The sequence below is a fragment of the Gymnoscopelus braueri genome (genome assembly GCF_963280865.1).
Source record: "Gymnoscopelus braueri genome assembly, chromosome: 2".
Taxonomy (NCBI): domain Eukaryota; kingdom Metazoa; phylum Chordata; class Actinopteri; order Myctophiformes; family Myctophidae; genus Gymnoscopelus; species Gymnoscopelus braueri.
Window position 1 is genome coordinate 21,056,186 of NC_137604.1, and position 13,179 is coordinate 21,069,364.

A 13,179-nucleotide genomic window follows, 5' to 3' on the forward strand; every position below is an offset into this window, starting at 1 on the left:
TGCCTGTTTCTCTGTGTTTTCCCTGCATGGTTTCATCACACTCAGGTCTCAACTGGTGGGCGGCCAATCTACTATGTGTCAGCCAAGAGAGACGTGTTTACGCCCATGAAGCTGCCCAAGTACACTCTGCCCAAGGTGAGTTTTATTCCACTGCACTGTCTGGCACAAATCTGTCCCAACACTACACTGTACGTCTTTAGACTGAAGGTGACTTTTTTGTGTTATCCTTTTTAGCCTTAAAAGAATAGTTCACCCACAAGGACTCTTTGTGTCTCCTACCGGATACGTTAGGTTCTTTATTATTATGATCGAATTATTGGCTCAGGAATGCGACAAAAAAAAAAGAAAAAAATACTCCTAATATCTTACTGTACCACGTGCTGTTTACATTTCTGATTAAAGTATTCAATCAATCAATCAAAAGTCCTCATTATCCCCGCCAGGCCAGAACGGCCCGGGGGTGGGGATTATGCATTTGCCCCTCCCGTCCGTCCGTCCGTCCGTCCGTCCGTGTGTTTGTGTGTCTGTGTGTGTGTGTGTTGTCCATGTGTGTGTGTCTGTGAACAGCCAATCTGGGAACCCATCGCCAAATAAAAAGGAAAAACAGCGCCCTCTGCTGTTTTTTACTCTTTCACTTGGCTCTGGGCCGAGCTCAATGGAGCACCCGTGCGCAAGGAAACCGGGGTTTTGGTCTGCCCTCAGCGCTCTACTTCCGGTGGTGCGCTTATGTTTTAATTCCCACTAACAATATTTCTACACGGAACACTAACACCACTTCTCCCAGAGAACATGGATCGTTTTGGTTATAAGCCTGCTTGTTTCTATGATGAAAGAGCAAGTTAAAATGTGAATATCTTTCCGTGGTTTTGTCTGCTCCAAGGACGCTATTGTTAAATGATTTTCAGTTTTTGTTTTCAGTGGGAAGGGGCGCACAGACAGTAAATCCCGCCCACTACATTTGATTGGGTAAAGCGCGGCCTGCTTCCTGATCTGAAGGCACGCCCACTTGTAAGCTAACGCGCACACGTTCTGAAAGGGGCTCTCGACAGATTCAGTAGCGTAGCTCTGAATCTGTTCTTTAGAGATTAGTGAACAGCTAATCTCCGGCACCATTGGACTCTTGAGAGACAACCGGTTCGAATAGCTGCATTTGCCCCTCTCCGTCCGCGTGCGTGCGTGCATGTGTGTGTGTGTGTGTACAATTCTGTACGTTCTCTGTCCACCTTTCATGCCTCTCTCTCACTGACAATATCGAAATAAAGCAGAAATGTTGAAAAGATTGTCTTTTAAAAAAGAATACATGAGAGATGTTTTGATGTTGTTGTTTTTAGTTTGGCTTAGTTTTTTTTTTTGCCACAGAACCCATTCCACAGTTCCACGTCCGTGTTGTGTTAGAGGTTCAGCCGTCAAAGTCATGGAAACAATGAACTCCCATCTCTGTTGAAACATTGGCTCAACTTAGAGCGCTTCACAGCTGGCTCTGCCTGTCGCGATCTTTGATATTTTGTGTTTGAATCAAGGCCAAAAATGAATCACACTGGGGCTCCGGAATTGTTATTCCGGGCAGCTCTGTTTGTGTGCACGGCCATATCCTCGTCACACCCCCGTTGACAAATAAACATGTTTTATTCAATCAAGCCATGTTCGTCACGGTCGCTCTCGTTTCTCTCCAAGGTGTTGTTGGCACAGTCGGGGGTAAATTAAACACACAGCCGAGCAGCGTGCGGTCCTTTGCATAAGCTCTGCCCGACAATCACAATGATCTCATATTAAAGTGCAATATCCTCAAAGTTAGAGATGCAAATTATGTGAATGCTAAATATTCTGCTTGTGATTACTGAATATGTTTAACAACTTAAGCCCTGTTTTATACTTCGCCGTTTGACGGTGTTGTGCAGCGAAAATAGGCAATCTGCAAGCTCACAATGCGTACCATCGTGACACGGTTTCACAAGTTTTGAGAGATTTTGAAACGTTTTGATGAAATGTCATGTTATTGTTTTTCCCATTAAGACCTGGAACGCATCTGTGTCACTTTAGATTTCTTTGGCTATTCAAATTGTGGCTATGTATAACATAGGGCTAAAGTGGTTAATGTATGTTTTATAATATAATAATTTATACCTGCAAAGTAACTAGTAACTAAAGTTTTCAAATCAGTGGAGTAAAAGTATAATATTTGCCTCTGAGATGTAGTGGAGTAGAAGTAAAAGTATAGACAATTGGAAATACTCCAGTAAAGTAAAAGTACCTCAAAATTGTACTTAAGTACAGTACTTGAGTACCTGTACCTAATTACTTTACACCACTGAACATACTGTAGTATAACTCAGGCTTGACTGACACTTATAGATCTTAACATCCATCGCCTCCGGGGGTCTATGTCTCTTCTCTAGGAGCTGCATGTGATCAGTACCGATGACAACCGCGTGGTGGCGGCCGTCCAGGAGTGGAACCAGAACGAAACCTACAACCTGTACGTGTCGCGAACGGCAGGGGTCTACTACACGCTGGCCCTGGAGAACGTGGTCAGCAGCATGGGTCTGGAGGGCAACGTGATGGTCGACCTCTACGAGGTAAAATGTCCACAAACCAACCAAAATAGTCAGTGGTGGAAAAAGTACTCAAATGTTTTACTTAAGTAAAAGTATCAATACTGCAATGTAGAAGTACTCAAGTTACAAGTAAAAGTCCGGAATTCTAAATTTACTTGAGTAATAGTACTAAAGTATTGGTATCAAAATGTACTTAAAGTACCAAAAGTAAAAGTACTAAAATATTTGAAAATAGCAGATCTACAAGCTCACAACGCGTCGCATCACAACATTACATTACATTACAGTCATTTAGCAGACGCTTTTATCCAAAGCGACTTACAATAAGTGCATTCAACATAGGTAGGGAACGAAAACTACTAATCACCAGAAGTCTTAAGTGCATTTTCTGCAAAAACAAGCAACCAAGAGTATACCTAGCGCTAAGGTAAAAGTGCAATATATCAGCTACCTACTTTCTTAAACAGATGAGACAAAATAGCAAAATCAAATGAGCAGGAGCTAAAACAAATAAGTGTATCGACTAAACAAGATCCAATAAAACAATAAAAAAATAAAACAAGAGTTCGTACAACTAGTTAACAACAAGTAGGCCAACGCGTTGTGAGCTTTTAGATCGGCTATTTTCAAATAGCCTATGTATAAAATAGGGCAAAAGTGGTTAATGTATGCTTTATAATATAATAATTGATTATTGCAAAGTAACTAGTAACTAAAGTTTTCAAATAATTGTAGTGGAGTAAAAGTACAATATTTGCCTCTGAGATGTAGTGGAGTAGAAGTAAAAGTATTGGAAATTGGAAATACCCAAGTAAAGTACAAATACCTCAAAATTGTACTTAAGTACCTACTTAAGTAAATGTACTCAGTTACTTTCCACCACTGCCAAATAGTTACATGTGCTGTAGCAATGGCCATCTTGTTTCTGTTCACTGTCTTCACTAATGTCCCCCACGTACAAACAAGGTATGTGTCTGCCTGTTTGTCTATCTGTGTGTTTCCTAATCAATGGAGTTCCTGTCTAAAAGTGAGTATACTGTCGCAGAGGTGGTTCATAAAGGGCCACTCCAGCAACGATGGTTGGTACATAGACATATAAAGGTAGACGCCTCCTCCGGCTCTGAGGCGTCTGTATCTCGGGCGCGCACCAGCTTCCGCCCCCTCCCTCGGGAAGTTTCCGCGTGCGTCCGGTAGGCCAATCAAAGGCAGGTGGGGGCGGGTCTTTTCGTAACCCAGCCATGACTAGTCAGTTCGACGCGCTATGATTGTCCAGTAGTCAACGCGCTGTGATTGGCCAGTAGTCACTTTGAGTGGCAGCTTGCCCTCTACGGCGGCCGCCAGAGCGATACAGGTCGCTCCAATGAACTGCAGAGGCCAATGAGGTGTCTAGGTTTATATATCTATGGGTTGGTAGGCTGCTACTGGTGGTTATGCTGGTAGCTGGTATCTGGTAGGCTGGTGTTATCTGCTAGGCTGGTGGTATCTGCTAGGCTGGTGGTATCTGCTAGGCTGGTGGTATCTGCTAGGCTGGTGGTATCTGCTAGGCTGGTGGTATCTGCTAGGCTGGTGGTATCTGCTAGGCTGGTATCTGCTAGGCTGGTATCTGCTAGGCTGGTTTCTGGTAGATTGGTAACTGGTAGGCTGCTGCTGGTATCTGCTAAGCTTGTCTCTGGTACTGTAGGTTGGTAGGCCGATTTTTGGTAGGCTGGTATCTGGTGGGCTGGTTTCTGGTATAGGCTGGTATCTGGTAGGTTGGTTTCTGGTATAGGCTGGTTTCTGGTCAGCAGGTAGGCTGCTTTCAGGCAGGCGGGTGTCTCCTGAGAATTGATGGGTATCTGTGGAGACACAGAACACTTTGAGAGGTTTTATGTCACATTCTCACAGCAAACCTTATAGGATTCAGGTAACAATAGCAAAATGAGCCTTTTGTTTTACATAATCGTATGGGCACTAGTGTGTTAAAACACTGAAATGCAGTTCTAGAAGCAAGTAAGATGTGGGGGAGAGTGGTGTAGCTAACAGCGTTCCAGACATTTCTGTTCCTGCTGTTTCCATTTTGGCAACCTTTCCCTGATATTAGAAAGAAAATGCATTTGATTGACGATTGGCCAGCATGGAGGGTTATTATAGCCAGCGATCAATATTTCAGCACTATGGGAGATAGAGAGAATGAAACGTACGCCTCATTTTGGAAGCAGATCTTGCCGCTGTAGGTAGGGTCTACTGTTTGCAGAACACAGTGTGTGAATACGAAGCAGCTTTCAGAGTGCTGACGCCAACAAAGGCAATAACAGACTGGGCCAAGGATATAGATTTTTGTCAGGGGGGGGGAGCTGAGATTATTCCTTTCTTGATGAATAACTGCTGATATTAGTTCGCCAAATGTACTCGATACAAAGGCAAGGATAGGTAAAAGCATTCCGCGTGTTTCTAAGAAGGAAATATCAGCATCAGGTATGCTGCAACTATCCAATATGTTCTTTGTGATTATTCTATCGATTTGTTTTTTGAAGCGTGCTTTATTGTGTTTATTTTTTTATATATATATCAACAAGTGAAAGTGAAACAAATGTAATCCTTTTTTTGTGTGTGGAAATAGCAGATCTACAAGCTCACAACGTGTCGCATTGTGAAGCCAGTAGATCATCTATTTTCGCTAATTTAACCCCGATTATACAAAATATATATATTTTTTTTTTAAATAAAATAAAGAAAGAAATATATATATTCAAAGATTTGCAAAAAAATCCCAAAAAATAGCAGATCTACAAGCTCGTAGCACGGCACTCTGTGCCGCGCTATGAGCTTGTAGATCTGCTATTTTTGAAAAACTTCTTATTTTTTTCGTAAAATCGATTATCTTTTTATAATCAATTAAACAATTAGTTTGATTAACCGTTGCACCCCTAGCATCAGGCATTTGTTGGAGTCAAAATACGATCTCTGAGTCAAATAATTAGGCTTGTTCATGATACCTCCCTCGCCTGAAAAGCCCTTTCATTTGGGCCCCAGTGACCGAATCAAATCCATTGGCTTGATTGGGGGTCACCACCTCAAACACAACAAAAACATGTTTCAATGTGGCCTGAAGCAAACATTTAGCATATTATGCTAAATGTCTGCTCCAGGCCACATTGAAGCATCAGTCAATTTATCGAGAGGACGGGGTTTCACCAGCTGATGCCAGTACTGTCATTTGACTCACTAGAGTATCCCTAAAGCTTGTTTCCAACGACGTCAACATGTGAGATTCTTTCACACACTCTCAGACACATATTGATTGGCAAAGAGACCCCAGATAATCATTAGTAATTTCCTGCGCAGCATTATGTATACACTATTGGATTTAGTTGGAAATACAGAAGTGGTAAGCTTGTCACTGGGCTTGTGATTTCCATCGGATTATATAGCCTACAGAAGTGGTTCTCAATCCTTCTCATGTTAAGGACCCCCAAAATGATATGTATTTGGCCGCTGACCCCTATCTCAAACTATTTTGTTCCAGGGACCCGCAGAAGCAAAGATTTGAGTTACAAATGTTCGCTATTAAAATATATATTTCAAAAATAGCAGATCTACAAGCTCATAGCGCGGCACTAGGTGCCGCGCTATGAGCTTGTAGATCTGCTATTTTTTAAAAATCGTGAAAATGTGTGCAAGCCAAAGTATAAAAGGTTAAAGTGGTTAAAATTATTGTGATGCTATATTAACACATTTTGCTGGGGACCCCCTGGAACCCCCCCCCCTCCCAGGACCCCTGGGGGTCCCCGAACCCCACCTTGAGAATTGTCAACATGTGCGTGGAAGAAAAGCCAATCGTTTATTTGTATTTTTCATATTTTTTGTTGACTATTTTTGACAGTTTTTGGATGTAACGATAGAGTGGTTAACATCAGTGTGATATGTAAACCACTCTGGGTGGTTGATGTCTCCTAGGTGGCAGGGATTAAGGGGATGTTCCTGGCCAACAGGAGAACGGACAACCAGGTGAAGACTTACATCACGTACAACAGAGGCAGAGACTGGAGGCTGCTGCAGGCTCCGAGCACCGGTCTGAAGGGAAACAACATCCACTGTGTTTTGGTAAGTGTGTGTCCGTTATGGTTTAGAATTTTTCATTACCTTACATGTTTTCTATTTCATTTTTGACTAGTCTAGTAGTTTTCTAACTTTATTCCGGCAACACGTGAGCTCCTCGGCTCCAGCCTTTAGGCCACCATTGCCCCAAATCCCTGTATTTAACACTTATTTTAACCCATTCAATCCGGGAATTCCGCATCTACAAATGTCTTCTAAATCCTAACAGTTTACTGTAAACCTTATGTTGCTATAATATCAGTGGTTCTCAAACTTTTTCATGTCAAGGACCACCCAAAATGATATGTATTTGGTCGCGGACTCCCCCATCTCAACACGTTTTGTTCCAGGGACCCCCCCCCAGAAGCAAAGATTGGAGTTACCAATGTTCGCTTAAAAATATATATATATATATATTCAAAGATTTGCACACATTTTCATATATTTCATATAGCTTGTAGCTCTGCTATTTTTTGGAGAAAAGAAATGTGAAAATGTGTGCAAATCTTTGAATATATATATACATTTTTGCTTCTGGGGGTCCCTGGAACAAAATATTTTGAGATCTTTTTTTTTTTTTATCTTTGCTTTAACAAATATATATATATTCAAAGATTTGCACACATTTTCATGATTTTTCAAAAATAGCAGATCTACAAGCTCATAGCGCGGCACTCGGTGCCGCGCTATGAGCTTGTAGATCTGCTATTTTTGACTAGCCAAAGTATAAAATAAAATCAAAAAATCTAAAATGACACAGATGCCTTCCCGGATTGAATGGGTTAACAAAAGAAAAACCTTTAACTCTGAGAGGATACACATGGGCAAACAGTGAGGATGTTGCAGTGCGTTTCCATCAAAGCTATAGGCCTTATATCAGAAGTTTTTTCTTGATCCCGGCGCTGATGAGGCTGCATGGAGCTCTGCAGAAAGAGCAGCGCCCATCAAAGCTGCTCTGAGACCGCTGGGCTTAAAGGTCAGATGTTTTTTCATTCGGCCCAATGAGATGACCTCCCATTTACCAAACGCAGGCTAGAGAGGCGTCAAAAGACCAAGAGAAGACAGATATGTCTCTGCCTAACAAGCCTCTCTGAGCTCAACGTTTCTCATGCTACGTTAGGTTTCTCGCTCGCTTACAAAGTTCGCAATGTTTCGCTTTATCCTTTACTCCGCCGGCAGGCTTATTTCTTCTGTTTTTTTTTCAATCATGCACTGCTAGTTCAAGCAATCACCTGCCTACTGATGTGTTCGCAGTGGTGGAAAAAGTACACAAATTCTTTACTTATATAAAAGTACCAATACTGCAATATAGAAATACTCTTTTACAAGTAAAAGTCCAGAATTAAAAATGTACTTGAGTAAAAATACAAATGTATTGGCATAAAAATGTACTTAAAGTACAAAAAGTAAAAGTATTCAAATGTTTGAAAATAGCAGATCTACAAGCTCACAACGCGTCGCGATGTGACGCGTTGTGAGCTTGTAGATCGGCTATTTTCATATAGCCTATGTATAAAATAGAGCTAATGTGGTTAATGTATGTTTTATAATGTAATAATTTATATCTGCAAAGTAACTAGTAACTAAAGTTTTCAAATAATTGTAGTGGAGTAAAAGTACAATTTGTCTCTGAGATGTAGTGGAGTAGAAGTAAAAGTATAGACAATTGGAAATACTCCAGTAAAGTAAAAGTACCTCAAAATTGTACTTAAGTACAGTACTTGAGTAAATGTACTTAGTTACTTTACACCACTGTGTGTTCGTGAAGAGAGTTGTGCCAAGACAGAAGAAAACAACCCATTATGATTAGCTTACTATAGGTTCTGTGACAAAGCACGTTTGCTAGTTTTCTCTTACCCGAACCCTAACCCTAATAACCCAAACAAAAAACATAATCCACCTTTTTTTATGAACTAATTATTAATTCTGTGGCGTGCCTCGCTTTCCTCTCACATTATACAGTCATTTGTCAGGAAATGCCAGAGTTTTAATAAACCTCTAAACAGCCCATCACACAACATGGCGCACACCACTGGCATTTTGCTTGGTTGTAATGAGAATTGTGTCGGTAAAGGTTATCCCAATCAGAATTAATGGTGAGACCAGCCAATGTAAGGGACACAATGCTTGTGAAGAAACTTGTGATTCGGGGGAAGGGTTGTACTTTTTAGTTGAAATGTCGAATACCGTTAAAGGGATTGTTGGCAACATTAAGCCTAAATTTGAAAAATATCTATATATATATATATTTTGCATTTTTTCCCCTCTATCAGCCATAATGATGCTGGGGTGTTTTCCTGCATTGAAACACAGTCCTCTTTCTGAAATCCGTATTTCCCTACTGTTTATGTTTGTCTCTGGCCGTAAATTAACGCACGCAATGTGCGCATCCGTGCGCGTCCGTGTCCGTGTGAACTTTTACTTTCGTTTAAAAAAAATATAAAAAAAAAAAAAAAGAAAAAGTAATATATAAAAAAAAAACGCTCTCAAACTTCGTTTTTGAGGCACATAATTTACTTTTCAGATAGCGTTTGGATAGAATTTAGTTGTTTAACTTAATATATGTGGTCAATTTGTCATGAAAGAGCCTATTTAAAAAAAAAAATCAGAGAACCGGCAGGGGCGGGCAGTTCCGCGAATTGTATCCGAATAAAGCAACCTATATTCGGCATGGCCCGTTTAGAAGTCCCATTAACTCTATGGAAGTCCTCCCTGCGTCACCCCCTGGTGGTCGGGGAAACAAACTGCTGGAGTTTTTTTCTTTGTTTATCTCTGAATCGCCTACAATCTCTTTAAATTGACACATCGTTGCTGTCGGGCAGAAACCAGCCAACTCCATTTTTGAGCTTTTGAATTTTTGTTCATAAATCAGTGCTATTGAACATCCTTTACGTCTGTGTGTTGATTAGAAAAATATTGAACCAATGAAAAGTATTAAAAATCGTTTCTGACAAAGCCAGTTAACTCCACCCCCCTTTTGCTGTTTTTTCTGACTCCAGGCTCCACCCCCTTTTGACCTCCAACCTCATTGTGAGCTTGGAGGTCCATTCAGCTGTTCTTATCAATGATGAACAAAACCTCCTAACTCCATTTTTTGTTTAGTTTTTTCATTTCCTGAAAAATGAACATTTTGCAGTTAGCTGGTTTCTGCCCGACAGTAGAGATATGCAGTGGGGCTGTGGCGTTATCAATATCATGATTATTTCATACTTTTGCCTCGATTATAATTATCTTTTTTTATTGTGAAAATAGCAGATCTACAAGCTCACAATGTGACACAAAGTGGCAATATTCTCGATTTTGTACACCATCATTGTACAAGGAAGTGTAATACAGAGTTAAATGATCAAACTAATCAATTTAGTTGATTCTAAAAAAATCTATTCGACTTTTCATTTGATTCGTTTATTATTCGATTATTCGATTAACCTACATGAGCAATAAAGACGTTTTCTTCATTCTAAATACCGGTTATATTTTCAGTTAATAGTCCAGCCCTAATATACAGTCCGTTTCATGTCATAAATGTCCTGTGGTTTTGATCCTGGAGTTTTCTTGGTGAGGGTTAGTGGGTAGGGTAAGTGTTTTGCATTGTAATGTATACTTTTCTCTGGACCTATTGTGTCTGGCATAAATTATGATTATTCTTATTATGATTTTGTTTATTCTGCTATCCTACAGCCCTACTGCTCCTTGCACCTCCATCTCCATGTGTCAGCTAACCCCTACACTTCAGGAAACATAGCCAGCAAGGACTCATCACCCGGGATCATTGTGGCATCAGGTAGGTGAAGTGGGCTCTCCTGTGGAGTAGCATTTTTTTTTTCTCCCCAATTTATCCGTTATGCCAATGAATTCCTCCCCACACACATTTCTGTGTTGTCACTGCTGCTGTATCCTACTGACTCACCTGCCAGTGAGGAGCCCCCACCGGGAGGACGTAGAGCCTTCGTCCTACTCCTCCCGCCCAGCGCTCCGCGCTGACAGGTGCCGCCCCAGTTGGTAGGAGTACATGCAATGACCAATATCACCCTCCCCGCCCGCCCGGCTTCCCTCCCCCGAAAACGGGCCAATTGTGTTCACGTAGACTCCCCGACAAAGTCGGCTGCACCACGGTGGATTCGAACCCACAACCTCCGTGGTGGTGGGCAGGGACTGCGTTACTCGAGCGCCTGGATGTCGCATGCAGTACAGGAGGCTGCATTTCTAGGACTCTACTTTTTTGCAGCTCCACCTAACAAATGAACGTGGACTTTTTTTTTTAAGTGGAAAAAAAATAAGGAACTTAACTGACTTCCAGCCTATCGGTATGAAACTCAGATGGCACTGAGTCGTGACGCGACACGTTGTGAGCTGAGCTTACAGATCACCTATGTTTTTATGACTTTTTTTTTACAAAACTTGTGAAATGGGACATTTGCATAATGAGTACTTATGTAAATTCAACACTGTCTCACCCCCAAAAGTCATATTGTGACTTATTGACAAAACGTCAACATGTGACTTGAAGGGGGGGGGGGGGGGCGGGGGCAAATAAGGCACATGTTGACTTTTCGGGACTTCCGCACTCCAGGAATGCGGAAGTCCAGTTCTCAGCGTTTTTGACTGTCCGACAAAAAAAAGGTCCCGACAGGGCCAGAATCATAAATCATATTCCCCAACATGTGACTTTTTTGCCCCCCCTTCAAGTCACATGTTGACGTTTGGTCAATAAGTCACAATATGCCTTTTAAGGTTGAGACAGCTTTGGTAAATTGTGATGCCAATAATGTTGTACTTTTACTCGGGTACAATTTTGAATAGAGAAATGTTACGTGTAACAGAGTAATTCCACATTGTGGTATTGCTACTTTTACTCAAGTCAATAATCGGAGTACTTCCTCCACACCTGCTCGCAGAGATAAAGACCAAAAACACCTAACTTGCACAGACACAGCTAAGAGATATGGCCTGGTCTCTGCCAGGTGGAAACTGCAGCTGAGAATTCTGGAACTCCTCCTTTTACAGCAAACCAGTGCAATCTTACATGGCTTAGTTTCCATTCCAACATTATTCTGTAACTTTGAGACTGCGGTTGTCTTCAGTCCTCTACCTTCCACTCATTTAAAAAAAGAAAATTGTTGGTCAACTTCAATAGCAGTGGACATTTCCCACAGGCAACCTGACAGTACGTGTGCGTGCGTGCGTGCGTGCGCTGTGCGTGTTATCTCACAGTTGAGCAGGGCCCGATCACGTCACATCACAGAAGCCTATAGCCTAAGGTCTCTATAAACCCCCACCATAGTGGCTATCAGCCTTTAGCCATGGTGGCTAGCCACTGATATCTAGGTAAGGCCGGACTCACACATGCACAGCCGGATAGGTCCCCTCATGAGGCCAGTACTGTATGTGCAGGGTGGGTGCTGTGTGGTTGTATACTGTAGGTGCTGTGTGGTTGTATAGGTATAGGTGGTTGTAGTAGATGGTTGCATGACTAGAGAGAGTTGGCAGCATAGGGGGTTTACTTCTAAAAGTTGTTTATCAACTATTAACAAAATACTTAACAAGTCATTAGTAAGTTCTGTATCAACACATTGGGTGCCAGCATTTTATAATAACAGATTACGTTCAGTGCCAGAAATCTCACCGTTGAGCTGCGCAGCGCTGTTTAAGCTGTAGACTCCACGACGTGCATTCCATGTGAAAAAAAGCATGCCTCCATTTTGACCGATGGTCCTGGCTAACGCCTGGAACGATAACATCTCTCACGCGAGCAACAATGGCGGAGCGATCGTGCATACAAAATGAGTCGTTTTCCCCAGCGTAAAAAGTTTCGAGTTATAGGGGTTTTAGAGAAGGAGATCCGGAAGCGGATGGGAGCCATGTTTTTTGACACGATGATCCATCTGGCCTATCCTTCTCAGAATCACCACGGGTGATCCCAGAGCTGCTCCAGCCCCTCCCGCATGGAAAAAAACTAAAAAAAACAAAAAGACACCAAACACAGTTCAGACCGTGTTCGGCACCAAAGCGCTACTCTGTGAAAACACGGTTCAGACAGACCGTGTTCGGCACCCTATGTGTTCATGATCTTCTGTAATTATTTATAAGGGATAATTATTCTAAAGTGTAACAGTTACTAACAGCCAGCTTGTGTGTCTGAACCAATATATCAAACAGTGTTTGAAATAGATTTCAGAGATCGAGGGACAAATCAAATGGCTTTTCACTTGCCCTCCATAGACAGACATTGGACACTCCTCAACAGTCATTTTCTTATTAAACAGGAACATCCAGGACTTTCTGCATGCAGTAATCTAAAGTTAATCATTTAGTTTAGTCTCTTTGTGACTTCGATATGACCTTTTGACCTACAGTAATAATGACGTTAGCTGTCATAAAGAATACACCCTTATTCATTAAGACCGGGAACGCATCATTTTCATTTTTGTATCATTTTCTATTTCTTTGGCTATTCAAAAATAGCAGATATACAAGCCCATAGCGCGGCACCAAGTGCCGCACTATGAGCTTGTAGATCTGCTATTTTTGAAAAATCATTATTTTT

The 13,179-nt window shown here is 41.6% G+C and overlaps 1 protein-coding gene across 1 annotated transcript in view; it reads left to right on the forward strand.

Moving 5' to 3' along the window:
• The window catches only part of sorcs1 (sortilin-related VPS10 domain containing receptor 1), a gene marked incomplete at its 5' end in the record, with an annotated part of 274,435 nt that overhangs the window by 207,645 nt on the left and 53,611 nt on the right, over window positions 1-13,179 (forward strand). The window contains 4 exons of the mRNA XM_080441450.1: window positions 46-135; window positions 2,397-2,576; window positions 6,492-6,638; window positions 10,314-10,416. Of these exons, the coding sequence (XP_080297576.1) occupies window positions 46-135; window positions 2,397-2,576; window positions 6,492-6,638; window positions 10,314-10,416 (520 nt within the window). The remainder of the gene's footprint in view (window positions 1-45; window positions 136-2,396; window positions 2,577-6,491; window positions 6,639-10,313; window positions 10,417-13,179) is intronic.